Below are 22,038 nucleotides of genomic sequence, written 5' to 3'. Positions count from 1 at the left end.
GGCAGACCTCGCGGGGGGCTGGGGGGGCTTCCTGCCGCCTCCCGTTATCTCACAGTGACCTCACACACTGGTTGCGTCGCAGGGCGGTTGGTGCGATCGAAGGGTTGGTGTAAGGCACAGGGTGAAGTTCCCTCGGTGCGGCTTCTGTGCCCTCCGCCAGCCACAGCGGGCCCTTCCCCAACGCGTCCAGGCGACGTTCCGCTCCAGCGACAGAGCCGTGCGGCTGGGCACGGGGCTCCGTGGTCGCTTGAGCTGTCTTGCGAGGCCCAGCGAATAGGAGATCGCGACCGAGAACAAATGCTTTTCTCCACTCTGCAGAGGAGCCGCGTTCCGCGGCTGCGGGGAATTTATAATGGGTATTTATAGAAATAAACGCGCCGGCCAGCGACTCATGTGCTTCAAGTCAATCACGGAGCACAAAGCTCCCTGATTCCCAATGTCTGCGAGGCCTCGGGCGGCCGCGCTGCTCCTTCAAGAGCTCGCAGCTGAGGGTTTTGTGGCCGAGAGAGGCTCTTCATGTCTGCATTATTAACTCGGTGAAGCATTTGTTCCCGCAAAAGGGGAATAAGCCCTCTAATCATCCGGAAAACTAATTAACTTCTCTCTTCAAATGCCTTATCAGATCTCTCCTGCGCAGCTTTCCCTGAGCTCCTGGGGACCCAAGCGCGGCAGATGAGCGGTTATCAAAGTCCATGAAGCCGTCAAAAATGTCTTTGATGCGGGGGCGCCTTTGGGACGCTGAAAAGCACTGGTCCCGGGGGGCTTTGCTGTGGACTTGAACCCTGGGTCCCCCCCATAGCTGTGGACTTGGGCAAGTTACCTGTAACCTCCAGTCTTAGCTTCCCTTCCGCCTCCGGGAAGCTGAGCCCCAGACGGGTGTGCGAGTTGCGGAGGCGAGTGCCCCCCACAGCCCTGGGCTCACAGAGCTGTCCCCCGACCGCCACTGCTCCTGCCACGGAGCCAGGACGTCCGCCTGAGGTGACTGGAGCAGCCCAACGGAAGCCCGTGACCCCACAACTCAAGGACACTGCATTCCCCGCGGAGCCTGGGAGGGGGGCGGGTCACGGATTTGGACAGAGCTGGTCTGGGTCCTAGAAGCTCAGCATCGGGGACCCCGCCTGGGAGATCAAACTGGGTTCGGGGGCGAGCCTGGCCCTACAAGAGCTTTAGCAAAGGCTGGAAGCCGGGAAAGGAGAAGACACACCCTCCTTGTTTGCCCCGGGGCCAGTGAGAAGGGCCAGACCCACAGTCCCCTTAGCCTGAAAGGTGCTGTCCTGTCCCTAATCTCCAAGGTAGGTTTCATTTTCCAAATAGATCAGCCAGACCCGTGCTGACCTGGGACCCCAACATCCCAGAGGTCACTCATCAGCTGGGAGACGCAGGCTTCTCCCCTATCCCTTGCCCCTTACCACTCCCCACGCAGCTCAGTCTTCCACTGCCCCCCCCAGCTGAGACAATGGCAACGTTCAGCCAGTTTGTGAGGAAAAAAGTCCGTGGAAGGAGCACCGTTCCGTGGGGAGCTGTGAGGTGCATAAGAGAATTCTGTGCTCAAACAGATGTTTCATCCTCATCATGAAAGACCATTTATAGTCCCTTCCTTACAGTGTTTTAAAATTAATTCAGGATACGTTTAGAATTAAAGGATGAACATTCCAGTTGAACACCATCCTGAGAAATTTAATGGGCTTCGCAAACTGTAAATAGAGACCCAAGCAGCAGGATAAAAGACGACAGGCCAAAGCGGTTCTCGGAGGGAGGGGTAAGGGCTCCAGTGTATGTGGAGAGCAGCAGACATCGTCTTCCATCCCAGTGATATTTATAGCAAAACCTGTCAAATGTCAAGCTTTGAAAATCAATTCCAATTTTTAAAAAGTGTTAAGAAGAAACACTATGTGCACATGAAACAAGGCAACAAAAGGACAGCGTCTCAAAAGACTTGACTCCTAAAGTAATTTATCCATCTACGTACAATGGTTAAATGACATTTTCCTGAAATATATGAGTTTTCAAAGCCTAATTGGAGTTTCTTTCTGTTGATCTGATGTCAGAACAATAAATCATTATGATCTCAAAAACGAAATGTGAATATCAATTTATAAATTAATTGTAATTGGAAAGCTCTTTCACGAGTCTCAGTCAATCAGGCGTGACAAGATCTGAGCAGCAGAGGTGCGTCCCCGTGACCACTGCCACGAGGCTTCCGATGTAGACAGCCCGAATGCAGTTTTCCCGCAGCGTCGCGTGGGACGTGAAAGGTAGAAGAGGGCTTCAGAGTTAGCCTCTGTCGGGGCGAAGGGAGACAGACCCGCCCTCGCGTGCGGAGTAGCCTGCGCACAGGGGACAACGGGACCGAAGGGCGACAGGCAGAAGGTGTGGGCCACGGCATCCCGCACAGCCCTGCCTCAGACGAGGGCCCGTTTTACAGAAAAGACGAGAGCCCGGTACATGACCATGGAACGTCCAGTCTCCTCCCCGTATGCCGTCCCCCGGGGCCCTGGACCCGTGTAAGCTGTGGACCTCGGTTAGTAACGGTGTGTCCGCGCTGCTCACGAGCTGTAACTAACACACACACTGAGGCAAGGTATTCCTAGCAGGAGACACGGCGAGCCAGGGACGGGTGCCCATGTGGGACTCCCTGTGCCCTCGACTCAATATCTTTACAAATCTAAAACGGTACAAAACATGAAGCGAACCCGTTAATTTCTAAAAACTCACGATGATGAGCGGGTGTCGAAGGGAGGCGGGAGCCAAGGGAAAGAAGTGTGAGGGGTCGAGCCGGAGCGATGCGGCGGGTAGGGTGGTGGGGATGTAGCCCAGAGTGTGAAGCCCCCGCGCAGGGGCACGTACGGACTGAAGCAGACCGCACGGAACGGAGACACCACACAGATCTCCCGAGGACACCAGCTTCGTTTGGTCCACGCGGACACCTCCTACTTAGGGACACAAAGCCTAGCTCCCCACGCCGAAAGCGTGGGCAGCACATGTGGACAGGAAGAGAAGAGTGACTTTGCCCCGGAGAAACTGGACCAGCATGACCTCAGGCTCGCGATCAAGGTCAATACCAACGGTGCGGAGTCAGGTGCATGGAACGCGCCCACGCGGCTATACCTAGGCTTGGGCCTGAATCGGCGGACAGAGGGCCCTTCCATTCAGCGTAATCCGGGAGATGTTTTGGCTTCAGTATACTGTCGTAATACGTTTTCTCTTGTTCCTCTTGCTCTGTGCTCATTTTTACCTCTTTTAGTGGAGGAAAATTTTTCATTCTATATTCTTTCTTTTGCAGTTTGGTAATCATCAATACATTCTGCAGTGGTTACTGGGATTTTATTAAGTCTGATTGATCCAAGTCTGATATCAGTTAGTACTCTTGCCTCTGCAGGGCATTCTGAAGACAGAACACTTATTTAAGATTTATTGATTGATTGATTTGGTGGGGGTGGGGAGAGCACGTGGAGGGGAGGCAGAGGGAGAGGGAGAAGCAGGCTTCCCGCCGGAGCAGGGAGTCGGATTCGGGACTCGACCCCAGGACCCAGGACCGCAAACTGAGCCAGAGGCAGACTCGTAACCGAGCCCCCCAGGCGCCCCAGGAGAAGGCTTTTTTTTTTCTTCTTTTCTTTTTTTAAGATTTTATTTATTTGACAGAGAGAGATCACAAGTAGGCAGAGAGGCAGGCAGAGAGAGAGAGGGGGATGCAGGCTCCCCACTGAGCAGAGAGCCCGATGCAGGGCTCGATCCCAGGACCATGAGATCATGACCTGAGCTGAAGGCAGAGGCTTTAACCCCCTGAGCCCCCCAGGCACCCCATGAGGACAAGGCTTTAGTTACATGGACCGCCTGGTTTATTTGGAAGGTCATTTTTCATTTTTGTGTCTCTGTCACAGGCTTTCTTTCCTTCCTCTGGATTACTTGCATCCTGTGGAATTCCAGCTTAATTACTTGCTAACGAGAAAAATCTGTTCTAATTGTTTCAAGCAATCAAGGGTTTCAAGGCCATTCTCGGCAGGCGGGGGAGGTTTTACACACTGGATTTTGCAGGTCCCGCTGACTAGCGGTTTCACAGTGACTCTAATGTCTCCGCCCCACATCTCAGGGTCCCTCTTCTTCTCAATTAATGTCCTGCCCTTAATAGAAGACTCTTGGCAAGACAGCGCGTCCAACTTGCGTCATAGTTACAACCTGAACAGTTGAGTCTAGAATCTGGCCCTCCGTTCTATGTCAGGCGTGGAGATGACTTAAAGATAAGTAAAAAATTAAAAAAAAAAAAAAAGGGCTCCTGGGTGACTCAGGTGATTATGCATCCAACTATTGGTTTCAGCTCGGGTCATGATCTCAGGGTTGGGAGCTGGAGCCCCACTTGGGCCCCTGCTCAGAGCACAGTCTTCTTGAGACTTTCTCCTTCTTCCCACTCATGCACTCTCCCTCTCAATAAATAAAATCTTTTTAACTAAATTAAAAAAAACAAGAGCTGCTTCTTAGGGCCGCTGTTGGAGCTCCGTGGCCCTATGGCTGCGCCTTAAACTACACCCAGGCTTCCCAGACGCACCCCAGTCCGGGCTGCCGCGCTGCCGTCTTGGCGTCATCCCTGCTACCGAGACAGTGGCCGACAGCAGCTGCTCCCCCTCCCCAGGTCCTGCTCTCAGCCAGCTTTGGTGCTTCGACATGAACGGATTTCACATGCAGAAAGATCCCCAACCGGGGGGCCCGTCAGTTGGGCGTCTGACTCCTGATTTCGGCTCAGGTCATGATCTCGGGGTTGTGAGATGGAGCCTCGCGTCTGCACTCAAGGGTAGAGTGTGCTTGAGAGTCTGTCTCTCCCTCTCCATCTGCACGTCCCCCAACACACCTTCTTTCTCTCCAACAAATGAAATCTTAAAAAAAGAAATCCCAACATGTCTGAGCTCAGGCATGGGAGCTACCTACTCCTGGGATCCCGACGGAGGATCTCTTCCCTGGAACCATGACTATTAGCATTAACTATACAGTGGGGTCAGTCTGCAAAATGGAAACCACTCCGGCAATTTCAGCGCAGGGACCGACACAGGACTTGGTTACATGGGGTCGAAGGAGGCGGGGAGGCACTCAGAGGAGCGGGGCAGGAAGTGACTACTTCGCCTAGGGCTGGAGAGACAGTCAGAAGAGCTGATGTCCCTGGGTCCCGTGTCTGGAATCTTCCGGCGGGAGTGAGATCTGGGAGGAGAGCTGCACAGAGGAGGCTGGAACATGACGGGAGGGGCGGGCTGGTCGCAGGCGCTGCCACAGAGGACCCTCGGCTGCTGGCGTGGACAGGTGAGGGGCAGAGGCTCTAGGGTGAGACCTCTGCCCTCATTTTCCTGGCAGGGACTCGTTTGGCTGAGCCTGCCAGGAGGCCAGCAGTGCCGGGAGCTTGCGTGGCAGCGTTCTCGAAAATGTGGGGCAGATCAGGGAAGGGCAGTCGGAGGCCCCGGAGAGCACTGGGCAGCGCGGCCCGTCCTGCGCACAGCCACCCTCGGGCCCTGCAGGCCGGCCGCCCGGTCCTGTCCTTAGGGACACTGGAGGCACCCAGGGTCTTTTTGTCCTACAGCTCCTGGCTCTTCCCCAAGCCTGTGCAGCCGGACCTCCCCAGCCCGTAAGCGCCCGACGACGCCACAAGGTGCCATCTGTCCTCTCTTCCCTGGCCTCCCACGGCTTTCTCGGACTCCTTGACGGGGGTCCAGACAGAGGGTCAGGACAGAGGTCGAACGTCCTCCGGCCGCCTCCGCACGCGGCCGCGCCTTCTGTCGGTGGCCCTCCCCGTGGCCGCCGACGGCCACCTGCGCCCTCCCCGTGGGGGCGTCCGAGGCCAGGCCTCCGGGGACACCCACGCGACGGTCCTGAGGGCCGCCCGCAGGGGTCTGGCCGCCGCGGTCTCCGGCAGGTCCCGATGCCCCCGCAATCGTCTCAGGGCCGCCGGCCCCGTCCTTCTCGGCGGTCCCCTGCGCGGCCGGGGACGGGCTTCGGGAGGGAGCCGGCGGTGGGGTCGGCGGGGTCCGCTCAGCGGCGGCCTCGTCCTCCCGCGGGGCTCCGTGTCAGGCGCCCCCGCGTCTGCTCTGCGGGGCCAGCGGCTCTCGCGTCCTTCCCTCCGTGCCCGGCCGCCAGGACTGTCGGGGCTCGGCGGCCCGGATCCCCGCGGGCGCGGCAGGACGGCGGGGGAGGGGCTGGTGCCGCCCCCTGACCCCGCGCTTCGGCCCCGGGCGCGGGCCTTGCGGAGACCTGGGCCACCGACCGTCGGGCGGGGATGTCGTGTGTGCAGGGGCGGGGCCGTCGGGACCCTCCGGGGGGACGTGGGCGGGGCGGGCGGTGCTGACCCTGCGGCGCCGACGTGTGCGGCGGCTCCGCGCTCCGAGGGCGGCTGGGGCCCGGGCGCCGGGGCCGGAACCCTCCAGGCCCGGCGGCTGTGGTCGGGGGACCGCGCGCGGACGGACCGGGGGACTCTCAGGCCGGCGCACCCGCGGCCCCGGGCGCCGGAAGAAGCGGAGCATTGTGGGAAGGGCGCGCGGTTTCAGCGGGTTCCGTTAAAATGGCGGCCTCGTCGCCGGCGCTGCCCGCGGGGCCGTAGCCTGTCCGGCAGGTCGGAAGCCCGCGAGGCGTGCGGCGGCCGGGCACGGGCGGGGGCTCCGCAGGGCGCCCGTGGGCCGTCCGGGCGAGCATGGCGGCCCCGGACCAGAAGTCCCCGAACGTGCTGCTGCAGAACCTGTGCTGCCGGATCCTGGGCAGGAGCGAAGGTAGCGGGGCCGGGCGGGCGGCTCGCGGCCGGGGCGCGTCCAGGAGGCCGGGGCGCAGGGGCGCGGGGGCGCGGGGGCGCGGGGGGCGCGGGGGCGCGGGGGCCGGCGTCCCGGGCGGCCGGCGGAGTGCTGCAGCCGCGGGCGGAGGCGGGGGCAGCCGGGCCCGGCGGGGCTGAGTCACCGCTCCCCGCGCCGCGGTCCTGGTCGGGGCGCCGGGGCCGGCCTGGTCGGGAGCGCGCGGGCGGACGGGCGGGGCGCGCGGCGCGGGTCACTCGGCTGTCACCGGGGAGGGACGCGGCGAGCCGCCCCGCTCCCTGCGCCTCGGGCGGACCCGGCCGCTCCCGGCCGCGGTTCCCTCCTAAGGCCCGAGCGCCGCCCTGGACCTCCCGGGCGCCTCGCAGATGCCGGTCCCGGGCGCAGCCCGGACGGGGCGGGAAGACGCTGGGCGGGCGCGGGGCCTCGGGACACGGCGCCGCTCGGCCTGTCCTGCGGGACGCGCGGACGGGGAGCACCGGGGGGCGTTCTGGGGGGTCGAGGACGCCGGCCCCGTCCGTCAGCGCCCGACGCGGCCGGAGACCCTCCGCGAACTCGCTGCGGGAGCGTCGCGGCCGGAGCGGGCGCGGCGGGCGGGCGGGGGAGGGGGACGCGCTGGCCCCGCCGAGGGACACCGACTTGGTTGGCGCTGGACGTGACTCGTCGGCGGGTCGTGGGCTCGACGCCGCCTGGCGGGATGCGGGGCGCGGGCCCTCGGGGGCTGCTGCGTGCTGGGCGGGGGCGTGACCCGAGGAAAGCGCGGGTGAGCGGGAAATGCCGCCGCGGGGGTGGCGTGGGGCGCCGGCGGACTGGGCCTCGGAGACGCTCGCGGGGGGCAGGCGGACGGGGGCCGGAGCGAGCCCGCGCGGAGAGGCCGGGGGTCGGATGCGGCGCGCCTCGGTGCCGGACCGCGCTCCTCCGCTCCCGTCCTCGCGGCTGGACGCTGAAGGCCACTCGCCGTGACGTAGCCCGCTGTTTCTGCACGAAAAACGTCTTCTCTAAAAATATCTGAGGCTCCTGTCCATGGACCGTTTGACCCCTTCCAGGAGGTCAAAGCACCACCTTCCGCGGACGCTGCGCCCTCCTCTCCCTCTACTCGGAGCCGAGTTGAAACTAAGAGAAAACGGGGTCTCCGGGATCCGCAGGTTCCTCCGAGAAGGACGCTTCCTTGTGGCTGTTCTGAGCGCCCGGTCGCCAGTTGCGTCCGCGATTCCGCATGATGCTGTGGACGGAAGAGTTTGCACCATTGCGTGGCCTCGTTCTGACTTGTTCTGCCTCAGTGAGCAAAGGAACAGTGTTAATTGCTGACTTTACAGTGTTTGACGGTGCAAGAGTTTTTCTTTTCTTAAAAAGATTTTATTTATTTATTTATTTATTCGACAGCGAGCGAGTGAGCGGTGCGCGCCAGGCAGAGAGGGAGCGCGAGCGGGGAGAGCGGGGAGCCCCGTGGGGCTCCATCCCAGGACCTGAGCCTCAGGCATTGCCTAAGGACTGAGCCACCCAGGTGCCCTGAAAAAACGTTTTCACTGGTGCTGTTTTATCTGATAACCAAAGGCTTTTGGTTAATTCTTTCCCTGCTGTCCTGTCACAGACACTTGGCGGTACACTTTAGTAGTACTGCTTTTTCAGTGCTGTCATCTTGAGGAATAATTGACACTTGTTTTATTTACTTATTTTTTCCCCTGAAGTAAGCGCTACGCTGATGTGGGGCTTGAGCTCATGACCTTGCATATGACAAGGCGAGCTAGGGGAGCTGGGGAAGGGGTGAGAGAGGGAGGATGCGAGAGTCTGGAGCCACTCCCAGCCCAGCTGGGAGCTGACGCGGGGCTCCATCCCAGGACCCTGCGATCACGACCGGAGCCCAAGGCACAGGCTTCAACCCACTGAGCCACCCAGGCGCCCCCTCCCCGTCACTTTTAATAGGAGTTTCATATGAATCAGGTTTTCATAGAGTACTAAAATTTTTTTTCTAGTTGGCTTCAAGGGACCCTCAGAAACAAAGCACCAAAATGTGATGGTATTTGACATTTTTATAAATTTAGTATAACCATTATTTCTCACCTTTCCCAGCCTGAGAATTTGCTAGAAATTCGTACTGCCAGCCAGTGACTGGAAAATTCTCCCTGCATCCCTGGCTCTCTCCCAGAGCACGTTTCCGTATTACGTCTTTGGAGAGTCCTTTCTGTCTGTGGAAACAGTGTTCTTGATGTTACAGTGTTGCACGTCCGCCAGGGACAACTTTCCTTCTCATACTTTGTGATTCACTTTTTCACAAGAGATCACAAATACAGGAGTTTCTGTTTGATGAGTATTTCCACGCAGATGCTCAGGTGTGATGACCGTACCCTGTGCCTTGACTTAAGGGGACGCCCTGCCACGTAGCGGCGCTGGGCGTGTGTCCTGAGCCACGGGTCAGGCCGAGGAAGGAGTCTTGTCTTCCTGGGTCTTGTGCCTCAGGTGGTATTGCTGTTGGTGTCATGATTTTCCAGAAGCGGTTGTGCAGCTCTTGATGGAGTTCCCGGTAAGTTATGGTCTTCCCTGATTACATATACTTGGGGAAATCGGTGTGTGTTAACTAGACATTACAACCTACATCAGGAGCGCCTGGTCGGCTCAGTCAATGCAGCGTCTGCCTGCGGCTCGGGTCAGGTCCCGCGTGGTGAGGCTCCTTGCTCTGCAGGGAGTCTGCTGCTCCTCTCTCTGCCCCACCGGCCAGCTCTTAAATAAATAAAAATTTTAAAAGTAATGAAACTTATAATAAATGCATGTTGAAATGTGCACCAAATGTCCATTAACATACCGAAATTCCAGAGTTTTAGGCTTCATTTTAAAGTCGTGCTTAGTAGTCTTACCATTTTAAAATGAGTTAATATGCAAAAATCCTGATTTAAATTTCTAATACAGTAAGTGCTGTTAGGTTTAACCTGTCTAAATAACCAGACCCTTTTGGGGATCCTTAATCCTCGGAGTGGAAGGGGGGCCTGAGACCGAACAGTCTGAGAATAAAGATCCAGGACAATGTGTTTGTGTTTTAGTTCTCGTCTGGGAGCACCGCGCTTCATTCGGTGGGAAATGTGCATGGGCTCACCTGTGATCTGTGCCAGCCAGACTGCGGGGTCATGGTCGGGCCCCCACAGCCCGGCGGTGCGTTTGTTATTTGTTGTGTTGTTTTTGTTTGTGTTGACAATGTCTTACTGCATCTGAATCTTCGTGCCTTGTCCCTTTGAATTGTCCACATGGGATGCTTAACCGGAATTAATCTTGGGGCCCTGGCTCCGGGTGCTGATTCCGTGGGAGCGCATGAGCTGGAGGGACGCGGCACGGCTGACTCCCGAGCCTCGAAGCAGCTGTGGTTCAGCTGGTGCCTTGTCCGCCGGTCCTGTAGGACAGCAGCGTCGTCTGCAGGCAGGAGGAGCACTGAGGCACAGAGTCCAGCCTTACCGGTCAGCTGAGTCTGCCCTGGTCACCTTGGGAAGCCCTCGAGGGCACCCAGCGGCGGTGTTGGCGCTCGCCTGAGCCGCGCACGCCTTTCCCTGCGTCTCTGCGTGCAGTTTTCTTTGATCTGAGTGTGCGTGGGATCCTTCTGGGTTCTTTCTGGAGAAGAAGCCGCATCACACCGGGGGAAGAGAATTCGTTTCCTATGTGTAATCTGCAGGACGAAGAGCAGATCACCTTGCCGAGAGGTTAAATTTGGGTGCTTTGTTGGGCTGCGCTTCTGACGGTGGCAGCAGACATGACGTCCCTTGAAATGACATTTTCAGATTAATAACAGCCATAAAAACAGCTAATGCTTCTCAGGTACTTAGTCCGCACTGAAGAGCGTGTGCACCGTGAGCTCGTGTGTTCAGCTCCCAGTGGCGCTGGGGGTTGGGGTACTTAGTACCCTCTTCTCGGAGCTGGGGAGACCCACGTCTCTGGTTCCAGCACCTGATGTCGTGAAGTCATTCCTTCCTTTACTTCGGTGTCGCACTTGACAGCTTCCCTGTCTGTGAGCTGACTGGAAGCAGGACGGTGCTGGCCCTGCTTGCGGCACGGCCCCTTGCCTCTGGCCTCACCTGCTTGTTCTAGGGAGGGCGTGTGGGGTCAGCGCAGTGTCCGCTCTCTGGGACTTGTCGGACGCTGTGTCCCGGCGTTCACTGGTACCGAGTCTTCTCAAACAGCTCTTCTGGGAGGCGGGGCGGAGTAGCCCTGACCTCCCTTCCAGGCTGCCGGCGCCCAGAGCGGCTCGGAGGTGGGAACAGAAGACATTCCTGAGGTGTGTTGTGGCTTTAAAAAAAAAAAACAAGTTGACTACTCTTAATCTTGGACAGAGTCAGCCATCAAAGGGCTACAGCCTGGCCTCCTCACCTCGGTCTCGACGGACTGACTTTAGCTTGTCTGATTGGGATTTTCGAAGCGACCGGCGCCGGCATCCTCTGGGAAACCAGGTGCATGGTGGCGCACCGTGGCTCACGGGAGCGGCTCCTCCCGGCAGAGGGCTGCTTCCTCAGAGAGGCCTTCCCCAAGTGGCCCACTTTATGGGGTCCCCCTTTCATTTGTCGTTGTGGGATCCTGCCCGTTTTCCGAGCAGCTCTGACCGCAGGCTGATCAGCTGTGTAGGTCCTTGCCTCGTTTCTCGGATTCTCGCCCAGACGGCCTTGTTAGCCGCTGCTCTGTTCCGCTGCAGGTGTGGGGCGTGGAGCGGGCGCTTGGGAATTACTCTAACGGTTCCCGACTGAGCTTAGCGCTGCTCTAGAAACCGAGTAGGATTTGGGGAGTATTAGCCTAGAGATCTGTAGTGAACGTTGTCTGATACTTCGCAATTTCATCTTCGATGGTTAGGCTCGCTAAACAGCTAATTGCCAATAGTCCGTGGTCCGTGCAGCTGCCCTGGGAAGCTAGGTAGGTTTTACTCAAAATCAGTAGATGGGTTTGCAAATGTTTGATGTCAGCAAGAAAGATAGACCACAAACTTGGTCGGCAAGGAGGCGGGGAGATGGAAGATGGCCAGCGAGGCGGGGTGAGATGCTGCAGGGGACCACGTGCCTCCTGCAGAGACATGGGCGAGGGGGGAGGGGGCGCTGCTGCAGGGGCGCACCTCTGGTGTGGAGGAGGTTTGAGTGTTTGTTACAAAAACCAAAACTTAATGAGACTTTTGGAGTAGAGATGTTAGTCTGATGTACTTGAGTAGGTTGTTAGTCAACTGTGTTTTTGTGGAGCTCAGGATCATGGGAATCTGAAGTAATCTCTGAGTGGAGTAGCTGCACAGGACCCCTTTGTTAGCAAGTAGTTTCCAACGCCACATTTTGTTTCTCTGAGCAGTGGTGGGGGGCTCAAACTCAACCCTGAGATCAAGACCTGAGCTGAGATCAAGAGTCGGACGCATAACCAACTGAGCCACCGAAGCACCCCCGTGCCACTTTTAATATATATAAAATTAACATTTACTACTTAGAAACCTTTAAAAGTGTGGGAAAGTATGAGGGAGAAAATTAAAAACACTCGCTAATGTTAGGTTTCGGCTGAAACAGTCTATTTCCTTTGCCCCCTCCCCCTGTCCTCCCGAGTCCCGAACACAGTGTGTGCTCTGTGCTTGCCCCGCGTGCGTGCGTGTTTGGGGCGTGCTTGGGACGGGAAGGCCCCGGGAGGGTCAGGTGGCATTTAGATAGAGAACCAAGTGACGTGCTGGAAGGAGTCCCAGGAAGGTGTGGGGGAAGACAGCCCAGGTCTGCGTGGGACGTGGGCGCCGTGTGCCCCAGGGTGGGCAAGGTGGGGAAGTGTGGCCGGGCGCAGCCAGAGCTGCGGGCGGGAGGGGGTGGGAGGGCATCGGTGAAGGGACAAGAGCTGGGTTGGGCAGGCCGTCCTGGTGAGTTTGGATTTTGTTCTGGGTGTGTTGGGAGGGTTCAGGCAGAGCGTTTTAAAAAGATCACTCTGACTTGGGTAATTTCAGGGCGCAGGAGTGGGATGTGGTGACCGAGCTACCGAGGGGACCCCTGGGTGGCTGTGGAGTAGATCCCCCCGCGTGGGGCTGCTTGGCTCACGGAGAGCGCATGCGCAGCTTTTAGAGCACCTGCCGGGATGTTTTGCGGAGCATCAGCATCCGCATCTGCATCCGCATCCGCATCCGCATCCGTGCTCACCGAGGCCCCGCGGGTGCCCCGCCGGGTGGTTTTTATTGCTGCGGTTCTAACAGACGAGTAATGGCGGCTCCTTGTGGCTTTAAATTGTGTTTCCCTGGGACGCCTGGGTGGCTCAGTTTGTTAAGCCTCCGCCTTCAGCTCAGGTCATGATCCCAGGGTCCTGGGATCGAGTCCCGCATCGGGCTCCTTGCTCAGTGGGGAGCCTGCTTCCACCTCTCTCTCTGCCTGCAGCTCTGCCTGCTTGTGTTTTCCGCTCTCTTGCTCGCGTGCTCTCTCTCTCTCTCTCTCTGACAAATAAATAAATAAAATCTTTAAAAAAAAAAAAAAAATTGTGTTTCCCTGACGGTGAATGTCTTCAAGCCTCTTGTCTTGTGTTTCTTTGCTGTTCATCTTCTTGGTGAATTGTCCATTGGGAACTTTTGCTTTTGTTTTTACTGTTTTCTTCCCCCCCTTTCCTGCATTTTGAGAGTTCTCTCTGTGCATCTGGATTCAAGTCCTGTTCTGTGTTTTGCAAATGTTTTCTGAGTATTTTCATTCTCTTAACATTGTCCTTTGCACAGCAAGAGTTTAATCGTGGATGGACTCCAGTAATCACATTTTGTTATGGTTTAGGATTTTGGTATTTTATGTAGAATCTCTTTGCCTAACTCCAAGTCACAAAGATGTCTTCTGTTGGTTTTTTTCCCTCTCCGAGTGTTGTGTGCTCATGTTTTATGCTTAACTATCACATAATTTGCGTTGATTCTTGTATATGTTGTATGCTGTGTGCTGACATTCTTTTCTGAGTTTACCAAAGAAACCCATCACCCCCCCCCACTTAATTTGCTTTATTCTTTAAGGTTTTTAAAACAGCTTTAAAAACCTATTTTTTAAGAAAAGATTTTATTTGTAAAGGGTGAACAGGGCGGGGGGAGGTGGTGGGACCGAGGGAGAAGGAGAGAATCTGAAGCCGACTCTGCTGAATGTGAGCCCAGCTCGGGGCTTGGTCGCAGGACCCCGAGTTCATGACGGAGCTGAAGTCAAGAGGCGAGTCACCCAGGCGCCCCTGAAAACATGGTGATACCATGGCCCCATTCCAGATCAGTACATCCTGATTGGTGAAAGATGGGGTTTAGAATCAGTATGTTTTTAAGAGTAAACTTCAATTTTAGAATGATTTTCGATTTACAGAAAAATGGGGACTACCATAGAGCGTCCCCTTGTACTGCATACCTTCCCCGTTACTGGCGGCTCACATTAGGATGGTACGGTCGTGCAGCCAGTGACTCTCTCAACGCAGGCACTACATACTTCCCATAGATTTCCTCACTACTGCCTGATGTCCCTTTGCTCCTATAGGGTTCCTGCAAGGGCACCGTGTGACCTTGAGCTGTTCTGTCTCCTTGGGCTCCTGTTGGCTCTGATAGTTTCTCAGACTTTAAAAATTACTATTTTTTCGATGACCTTGACAGTTTTGAGGATTGAAAGTTACTTTATAGAACATCTCAGTTGGAATTTAGCTGCTGTATTTTTCGCTCGAAACTAGACTGTGATTCTGTCTGTTGGGCAGAAGGCCCCAGAGTCCAGAGTGGCCTTCTCATTGCCTTATATCTGGGGTGTATGGTGTCAGGGCGCCCGTCACTGTGGTCTTGACCTGGACTGCCTGGCTGAGCTGTGTCTGTCAGTTGTCTCCTCTGCCCGGAGCTCTTCCCTGCTCGCACGCTCCCCTCTCGGCTGGGCAGACGCCGCGCGGCCCACGCTTACCGGCTGGGCGTCATGGTGCACCTGCCCCTTGAGGCCGGCGGCTGCAGAAGGGACTTGGCCGTTGTTTTCAGAAGTTTCTGTGGGATCAGCGACAGTATTGCCACTTCGATCCCTGAATTTGTGTTTGTCTTTTCTTGATCACAAATTTGTTTCTCAACTCCAGTTTTTAAGAACCAGCTTTTGGTTTCACTGATTTTGTTTTTCTTATTTTTGCAGTAAATTTCATTGATTTTTGCTTTTATCTTTATTATTTCTTAATGGTCTGAGTTTAGTTTGCTTTTCTTTTTCTAGATTTTATTCTGTAAGCCGAGATTATTGACTTGAGACCTGTCTTCCTTTTTTTTTTTTTTTTTAAGATTTTATTTATTTATTTGACAGCACAAGTTGGCAGAGAGAGAGGAGGAAGCAGGCTCCCCGCTGAGCAGAGAACCCAATGTGGGGCTCGATCCCAGGACCCTGAGATCATGACCTGAGCCGAAGGCAGAGGCTTAACCCACTGAGCCACCCAGGTGCCCCAAGAGACCCGTCTTCCTTTTTAATAAAAGCATTTTATACTCTACATTTTTCCCCCAAACACTGTTTCAATGAGCCCCACATATTTTAATGTGTTGTATTTCCATTTTCATTCAGTTCAAGATGTTTTCTGATTTTCTTTGAGACTTTCTCTGGCCGTCTTGCTATGTAGGGCCATGTGGATCGCCTTGCGGCCGGGGGAGGGTTTATCTGTTACAGATCTCAGGTGTAATTCTTAATTCTGTTCCTGGTGGAGAACACACTTCCAGTAATTTTGGTTATTTTGTATTTAATAAGGTTTGTTCTGTGACCCCCAGCTTATTAGTCTGTCCTGGTGAGTGTTCCCCGTGTGTTTGAAACTTCCGTCAGTGCCACCTGGGCTTGGCCAGGCCTGGCTGGTTCTGGGCTGCTCAGGTCTGCATCCTTGCTCGTCCTCTGATTTTTCTGATGATGGGGGAAAGGCACTTCTGCCCATGGTGCCTGTTGGACTGTCTGGGGTTTCGTTGTGTTCGTGGTTTTGCGGGTGTAGGTTGGGGTGCGCCCCGCGGGGTGGTTGTGCTTCAGGGAAAGGTAGGGCTGTTGCTGCTGTTACCCTGTAAGGATGTTGACTGCGGGGCCTGGGAAGGAGGGCTGGGGTCTGTAGTTCAGTCTGCTGCTTTTACTTCATGTCCTTTGCTGTCCTCGTGTCCAGCCAGACCCTCTGTGGTTTGTCTCGGCGAGGTCCTCCCTGCTTGTCTGGGTGAGCGGGAAGCGGTAGAGGCCCCGGGACTCTGTTCTCCAGCCGGACTTCCCGCTCGACCTCGTCTGCCCCAGTTCACTCACACCTTCTGCGCGGGGGAGGCTGCAGGTCCCCCTCTCTGGAGCCTCCCTGGTTTGCTGTTGGCATTTGTGTCGTGTGCCCCGCCCCCCCTCCAGCGGACACTGAACCTGGAGTCTCCCGGTCCTGAACCGGTTGCCTCCCGCTCCTCACACTGGTTGACTTCTCTTCGCTGTGGTTTCCACCTTGTTTCCTTTGCCCTGTGGGTTTCTGCTTTTGTACAAACAAACAGAATTCTTTTTAATTTTTTTAATTTTTAATTTTTAATTTTTTTAATTTATTTTTTATTTTTTTAAAGATTTTATTTATTTATTAGAGAGAGGGGGAGAGAGAGCAAGCACAGGCAGACAGAATGGCAGGCAAAGGCAGAGGGAGAAGCAGGCTCCCTGCCAAGCAAGGAGCCCGATGTGGGACTCGATCCCAGGGCGCTGGGATCATGACCCGAGCCGAAGGCAGCCGCTTAACCAACTGAGCCACCCAGGCGTCCCAAACAAACAGACTTCTTGATGCTCAGTGGGGTTTTCGGCGGGAGTGAAGGCAGACATCTGTGGTTAAGCCGCCGTCCCGATCTGGGGTGCCAGCGTGCTTGGATTCTCAAGATCCCCTTCGGTGCTCCACGTCTGTGGATCCAGTCAGCCTTGGAACGTCTTGGGGTTCTCCGGGACACGCCTGCCTCTCACGGGCCGCGTTCGGTCTGCGACTCTCCCTGCTCCTTTTTTGTGGTGACCGGCCCAGGTCACCGTCTGTCTCCTAGGATTCTTCACACTGTGGCCCTGCTGCCGTCTCCTTTCCGTGGTTTAGGTTTTATTCATTCATGTGCTTTGGTCTCTTACGAGCTCCTCTGTCCGCTCAGGGAAGACCTGAGGGAGGTGGGAGCTCCGTGGGGGTCCGTGATCCACGGTCCGCACCTGACGCCAGGCGGCGAGCGTGTTCCCTGAGCGCCAGTGACCTGCGACCTCCTGTTCCCTTGCAGCTGACGTGGCCCAGCAGTTCCAGTACGCCGTGCGCGTCATCGGCAGCAACTTCGCCCCGACGGTCGAGAGAGACGAATTTCTTGTAGCGGAAAAAATCAAGAAAGAACGTATGTATTTTTTTCGGTGTCACAGTGTGTAGGATTTTTGAACTTGTGTGCGTGCATATACATAACACACGTGTGCACACGTGTGGTTCCAGGCATGGTGTAATTGCAGGTGCTGTTAGCGTGTATATAAAACATGTATTAAAAACATGGACAAGGGGTGCCTGGGTGGCTCAGTGGGTTAAACCTCTGCCTTCAGCTCAGGTCATGATCTCAGGGTCCTGGGATCGAGCCCCACATCAGGCTCTCTGCTCAACGGGGAGCCTGCTTCCTCCTCTCTCTCTGCCTGCCTCTCTGCCTGCTTGTGATCTCGGTGTGTCCAATACATAAATAAAATCTTTAAAGAAAAATATGGACAACTTAATTTTGTCTTTTATTAGAACATAGTGCAAGAAGGTTTTTAAATTTTTTTTTATTTTTTCAAAGATTTATTTATTTAATTGAAGTAGAGAGCATTAGGGGAGGTGCAGAGGGAGAGGGAGAGGAGCAGGCTGCCCGCTGAGCTCAGAGCCCGACCTGGAGCTCAATCCCAGGACCCTGGGGTCATGACCTGAGCCAAATCGAGAGTCAGCGGCCTCTTAGAGGGAGCCCCCGGACGGCCGCAGGCGCGCCAGCAGAATGTGTGGGTGCAGGCGATGAAGCTGGCTGCGAGCTCCGGGCCGTCCGGCCGCTTGTGGGGCTTACGCGCCCCCTCTGCCCCCTCTGACCAGGTGCCACGGAGCTGCGCAGTAGCCTCTGCTGATGTCCGCATCCAGACTTCTGGTACTTTAGAAGTTGTGAGCATTTTCATATTGAGCTGTACTGAAAGCTCTCGTGGACATCATTACCTTCGAGAAGAAAGCTCTTCCTTTATTAGCTCTGGGTTGCTGACGTGTTTGTTCTGTGTGCGAGGTGGGGCCCCGGCACTGTGTGAGGGACGGCGCTTTGCACAGAATGGTCCACGTAGGAAGATTTCTCTCGTGCCTGTTGGAAGGTGGCTTTTCTCTGGAGGCCAGCTCCTCGTGGTTCTCCGGGCTGTCCGAGCCCAGCTTCAGCTGCCAGAAAGCAGGCCTTGCCGTGAAGGTCACCGCGTTCTCCCGGCTGAGGCCTGGCCTGGCTCTGAACCGCCTGGACGAAATGGGCTTCGGACTGACTTCAGCGTTGGCAAACCCGTAATGATGCCTTCTAGGATTTCCCTTCTTTGTGGCTTAGTCACCCGAGCTGGTGCGTCCTTTACTGCGTTTGACCCATGGTCTGCACGCCCTGCTGTGGAGCCCAGCTCGGGGGAGGCGGCCTGCTGGCGAGGAGGTGCCACTCGGGTACCTTGGCTTGGCCGTCCCCTCCTTGGCACAGCCCTGAAGTGACCCATCCATTGGTGTTACTGAGCGTAATGTATTATTTAGGGGAGGGACACAAATGGAGGATTTATCCTGCTGTTAACCTCTAAAATCTTATTTTTTTAAAAAAAATTTTGTTTATTTGAGAGAGAGGGCATGAGAGGGGGGAGGTCAGAGCAAGAAGCAGAGTCCATGCTGAGCAGGGAACCCGATGCGGGACTTGAGCCCCGGACTCTGGGATCATGACCCGAGCCAAAGGCAGGCGCCCAACCAGCTGAGCCACCCAGGCACCCCTAAAATCTTATTTTTATTTACATTTCTTGTCTGTAAAGCTGAACATAAGAGCCCCGCTCTCCTGGAGCTGTAACACTATATCACATCTCGGATTATTTTAGTATTTCAGACTTTAGATTAGTTTCCATTTTGGATGATTAGTGACATCTCCGGCCGTCAGGAACTGTGTTAACAGACCGTTCCCTTTGCGGATTCGCATCTCGAGGCCTCCTGGTGCCCGTGTGCACGAACGCGTAATCACGTTTATCACGGGCAGTGAGGAGGGCCCGTGTTGTGATGAACGCTGGGCGCGGTACGCGGCCCATGAGTTGTTGAGCCTGCGGCTGAAGCTAGTGTCCTACTTGCTGGCTCATTGAGTAGAAGAAGTTTGAACTCAGAGTCACAGGACTGGCAGTGACATTGCTGGAGTGGATGTTGCAAAGACGTCTTGGGATCTCCTTTAAGAAGAAAGCTGTGGCCGTGCGTAGTTGGGGTGTGTGTGTACCTTCTGCGGTTTTGCAGACCGGTGTGTCGACGCGGCCTTTTCTGCCTCTTCACACCAGGTGGCCGTGGCTCTGTGGGGCACCCCACGCTGCAGCAGCCTCTCGGGGTCTGAGGCAGTGCAGTGTTACTGATGGTTCTCTCATGCTGTGGTCACCACGGACTTCCCGGTTTCATTAAATCTTACATAGAAGCTTTTTCCCGGTTTCATTAAATCTTACATAGAAGCTTTTTGATACTTAGTACAGTCTTCAGTAGATTGAATTAAGGTAGTTCTGTCCTTTGGGATAATACAAAAGTCATTTTCCATTTTATATGGTGGACTTAAAATACAAAACAGTAGCACATTTTATACTGAAACAAATTGCCAAACTCATCATGTGTGACAAAATTTAACACCTAATGATTTCTGAATTTCTCACATTAGTGAGTGGGGTACATTGTAAGTAAAGATTCGTTTTGCAGTCTGACAGATAAAACATTTTCTGGTGAATGTTCTGTTTATTTTTATTTGTGTTATGTACAGTTTTGTTGTTCCGTGATTGTTTGCCTGTGTGAATTAGTGTTGGTCTCATTCTATAGAAAGAACATCTCTTGCTTAACTTAATGACTGTATTTATTTGGAGTATTTTTGTATATTTGAAAAGGAAATTAGTTGAATTTTAATTGCATTATCTTAGTTGAAAGCATTTTGTAGCAATACCCTTTAAAGGCAGCTTTGCTTTTGCATAGGACAACTTGGTAGGGCAGACGGGACGGGGGTGACAAAACCTCTGGTCTGTCTGGATCGGGAGGTCGGAACGTGATACCAAGACCCGTTCCCAGCTGCTGTGCATGAGAAAGGATCGGCCGGCAAGCCAGTTACTGTGTTTCTGCGAACAGTTGGAGCGTTTAGAGCTCTGTGAACTTGGCTGATGAGATCTCCAGACAGCAGTCCTGCTGCCGTTTGCTCAGTGGCGAAGGTGGCGCCTCTCCTTCTGGGGCAGGCGCACGCACAGCTGCTGTGTGCGGTGTGGCAGGTGTGGGTGCGTGGGGTCTCCTCCCTCGGGGTGCGGGCCCAGCCTGTGGCCTCATCCTTTGTGGAACGGATCAGAGCACGGGCACCTGGCTTGTTCTTTGGCTTCTAGGAAGCCAGTGAGTGTAGTGAAGCGCAGGCGTCTGAAGACGTTTACTGGTGTCTGCTCCGTGTCCGCAGAAGCGCTGGCGGCGTGCGGTCCCGAGTCAGGCTGTTGTGAAGGATTCGCTCATTGCCGTCTGGATTCAGCACTGCCACAGCGTTCTCACCTACGTCTCGCTCCAGGAGTCACTGAGGAGTCAAACTGGTTGTACTCGGCCTCACTGGACTGCTTGTTGATGTTTGCAGAGAGAACCCAAAGGTCCCATCATTCTGTTACTTTGGCCAACTTTCTCGTAAACTCTGATTGCAGCCTCGCTTTGTCCAGATTTTACAAACGTCAGAGAGATTAAAGGGACGGACTGAGTCTGCCGAGCTGGAACGTCACCTGTTGGCGAGTTATTTGACTCTTTTTTTTTTTTTTAAAGATTTTATTTATTTATCAGAGAGAGAGAGGGAGAGAGAGCGAGCACAGGCAGACAGAATGGCAGGCCGAGGCAGAGGGGGAAGCAGGCTCCCTGCTGAGCAAGGAGCCCGATGTGGGACTCGATCCCAGGACCCTGGGACCATGACCTGAGCCGAAGGCAGCTGCTTAACCAACTGAGCCACCCAGGCGTCCCTATTTCGACTCTTAAGCTCGGGATTCTTTGCAGACGTCAGTTACCTGTTTCCGTGGGTGAAACGACCGTAGAAGGGATTTCGGTGTATATGGTTAACACACTCCTTTTCTCTGCTCACTTTCCAGTTATCCGGCAAAGACGAGAGGCGGATGCTGCCTTGTTCTCGGAGCTGCATAGGAAGTTACACTCACAGGTACAGCATGTCCTGCGGGGCCGCAGCCGGCGGGCCGCTCTGGGGGCTGGGCGCCGCGTTCCACTTGTCTGCGTTGAGTGGTGGCTTCTAACAGTAGATTGCGTTTGCTTCTTAAGAGCTTTTTAACATTAAAAGTAAGTTTTAGATGGATTTAATGGCTAATGAAGATGATGGAAGCCGTGTGGGGAGAGTCATGGGATTAGGGACGGCTGAGCTCCGGGGCAGAGGGCTCTGTCCCTCGTGGGGAGGGAACACGCCGGTGCGAGTCTTCACCGCATATCCCACCGAGAGCCGGTCCTCCAGATCCGCGCCCCTGTTCTGGGATCAGGCCCCGATCGGGGCTTTTCGAGTGAATAACTGAAAAAAAATTTGATTTTGAACATTTTGTGATTGGATGTTGATAACTTGCACACAAGTGGTTTGTGTTTTTTTTTAAAACCTTTTTTCCCCCTAAACAGAAGCCTCTGCTCTCCTGTACACGCATAGGTTAACCAGGGGTGAGACCCTGTGTTCTGCCGGGACAGAAGCGTAGTTCCTGTAGCTCTCCCTCCCCCGTCACGGAGAAGAGAGGCCACACAAGCTTCCTGCTTGGCTCTTCGAGTACAGTGATGAGTTGTGCCTCAGCCTCTTAGTGATTGAACTCGTCTTTCAAGTTTCTCTGTTTGCTTTCTTTTCTTTTTTTTAAAGATTTAAAAAAAAAATTTATTTGACAGAGATCACAACTAGGCAGAGAGGCAGGCAGAGAGAGAGGGAAGCAGGCTGCCGCTGAGCAGAGAGCCCGATGCGGGGCTCGATCCCAGGACCCTTGGATCATGACCTGAGCCGAAGGCAGAGGCTTTAACCTACTGAGCCACCCAGGCGCCCCTCTCTTCATTTCTAATTTAAAATGGTGGTTTTCCAAAATTGTGTTTGGAACACTGACTGCTCATTCTTAAACAGTGTTTAAAGATTTTTTTTTTTTTTTTTTTTTTTATTTGA

General features: G+C 54.9%; 1 protein-coding gene across 6 annotated transcripts in view; it reads left to right on the top strand.

Moving 5' to 3' along the window:
- The first annotated feature begins 6,569 nt into the window (after window positions 1-6,569).
- TUBGCP3 (tubulin gamma complex associated protein 3) overlaps window positions 6,570-22,038 on the top strand; it is a 65,115-nt gene continuing 49,646 nt past the window's right edge. For 2 of the 6 annotated variants that reach the window (XM_044250131.1, XM_044250128.1), the window contains exons 1-4: window positions 8,006-9,294; window positions 9,809-9,917; window positions 16,939-17,046; window positions 20,993-21,060. In XM_044250131.1, the coding sequence (XP_044106066.1) occupies window positions 9,283-9,294; window positions 9,809-9,917; window positions 16,939-17,046; window positions 20,993-21,060 (297 nt within the window). In that variant the 5' untranslated portion in view covers window positions 8,006-9,282. Of the gene's footprint in view, window positions 6,741-8,004; window positions 9,295-9,808; window positions 9,918-16,938; window positions 17,047-20,328; window positions 20,510-20,992; window positions 21,061-22,038 lie in introns of those variants that run through there. The other 4 variants (XM_044250129.1, XM_044250130.1, XM_044250133.1 and 1 more) reach the window with 4 other exon arrangements.

Source organism: Neovison vison, chromosome 5 (genome assembly GCF_020171115.1).
Source record: "Neovison vison isolate M4711 chromosome 5, ASM_NN_V1, whole genome shotgun sequence".
In the NCBI taxonomy this organism is placed as follows: domain Eukaryota; kingdom Metazoa; phylum Chordata; class Mammalia; order Carnivora; family Mustelidae; genus Neogale; species Neogale vison.
Note: the sequence above shows the minus strand (reverse complement) of the source record. Positions and strands in the feature narration are given on the sequence as shown.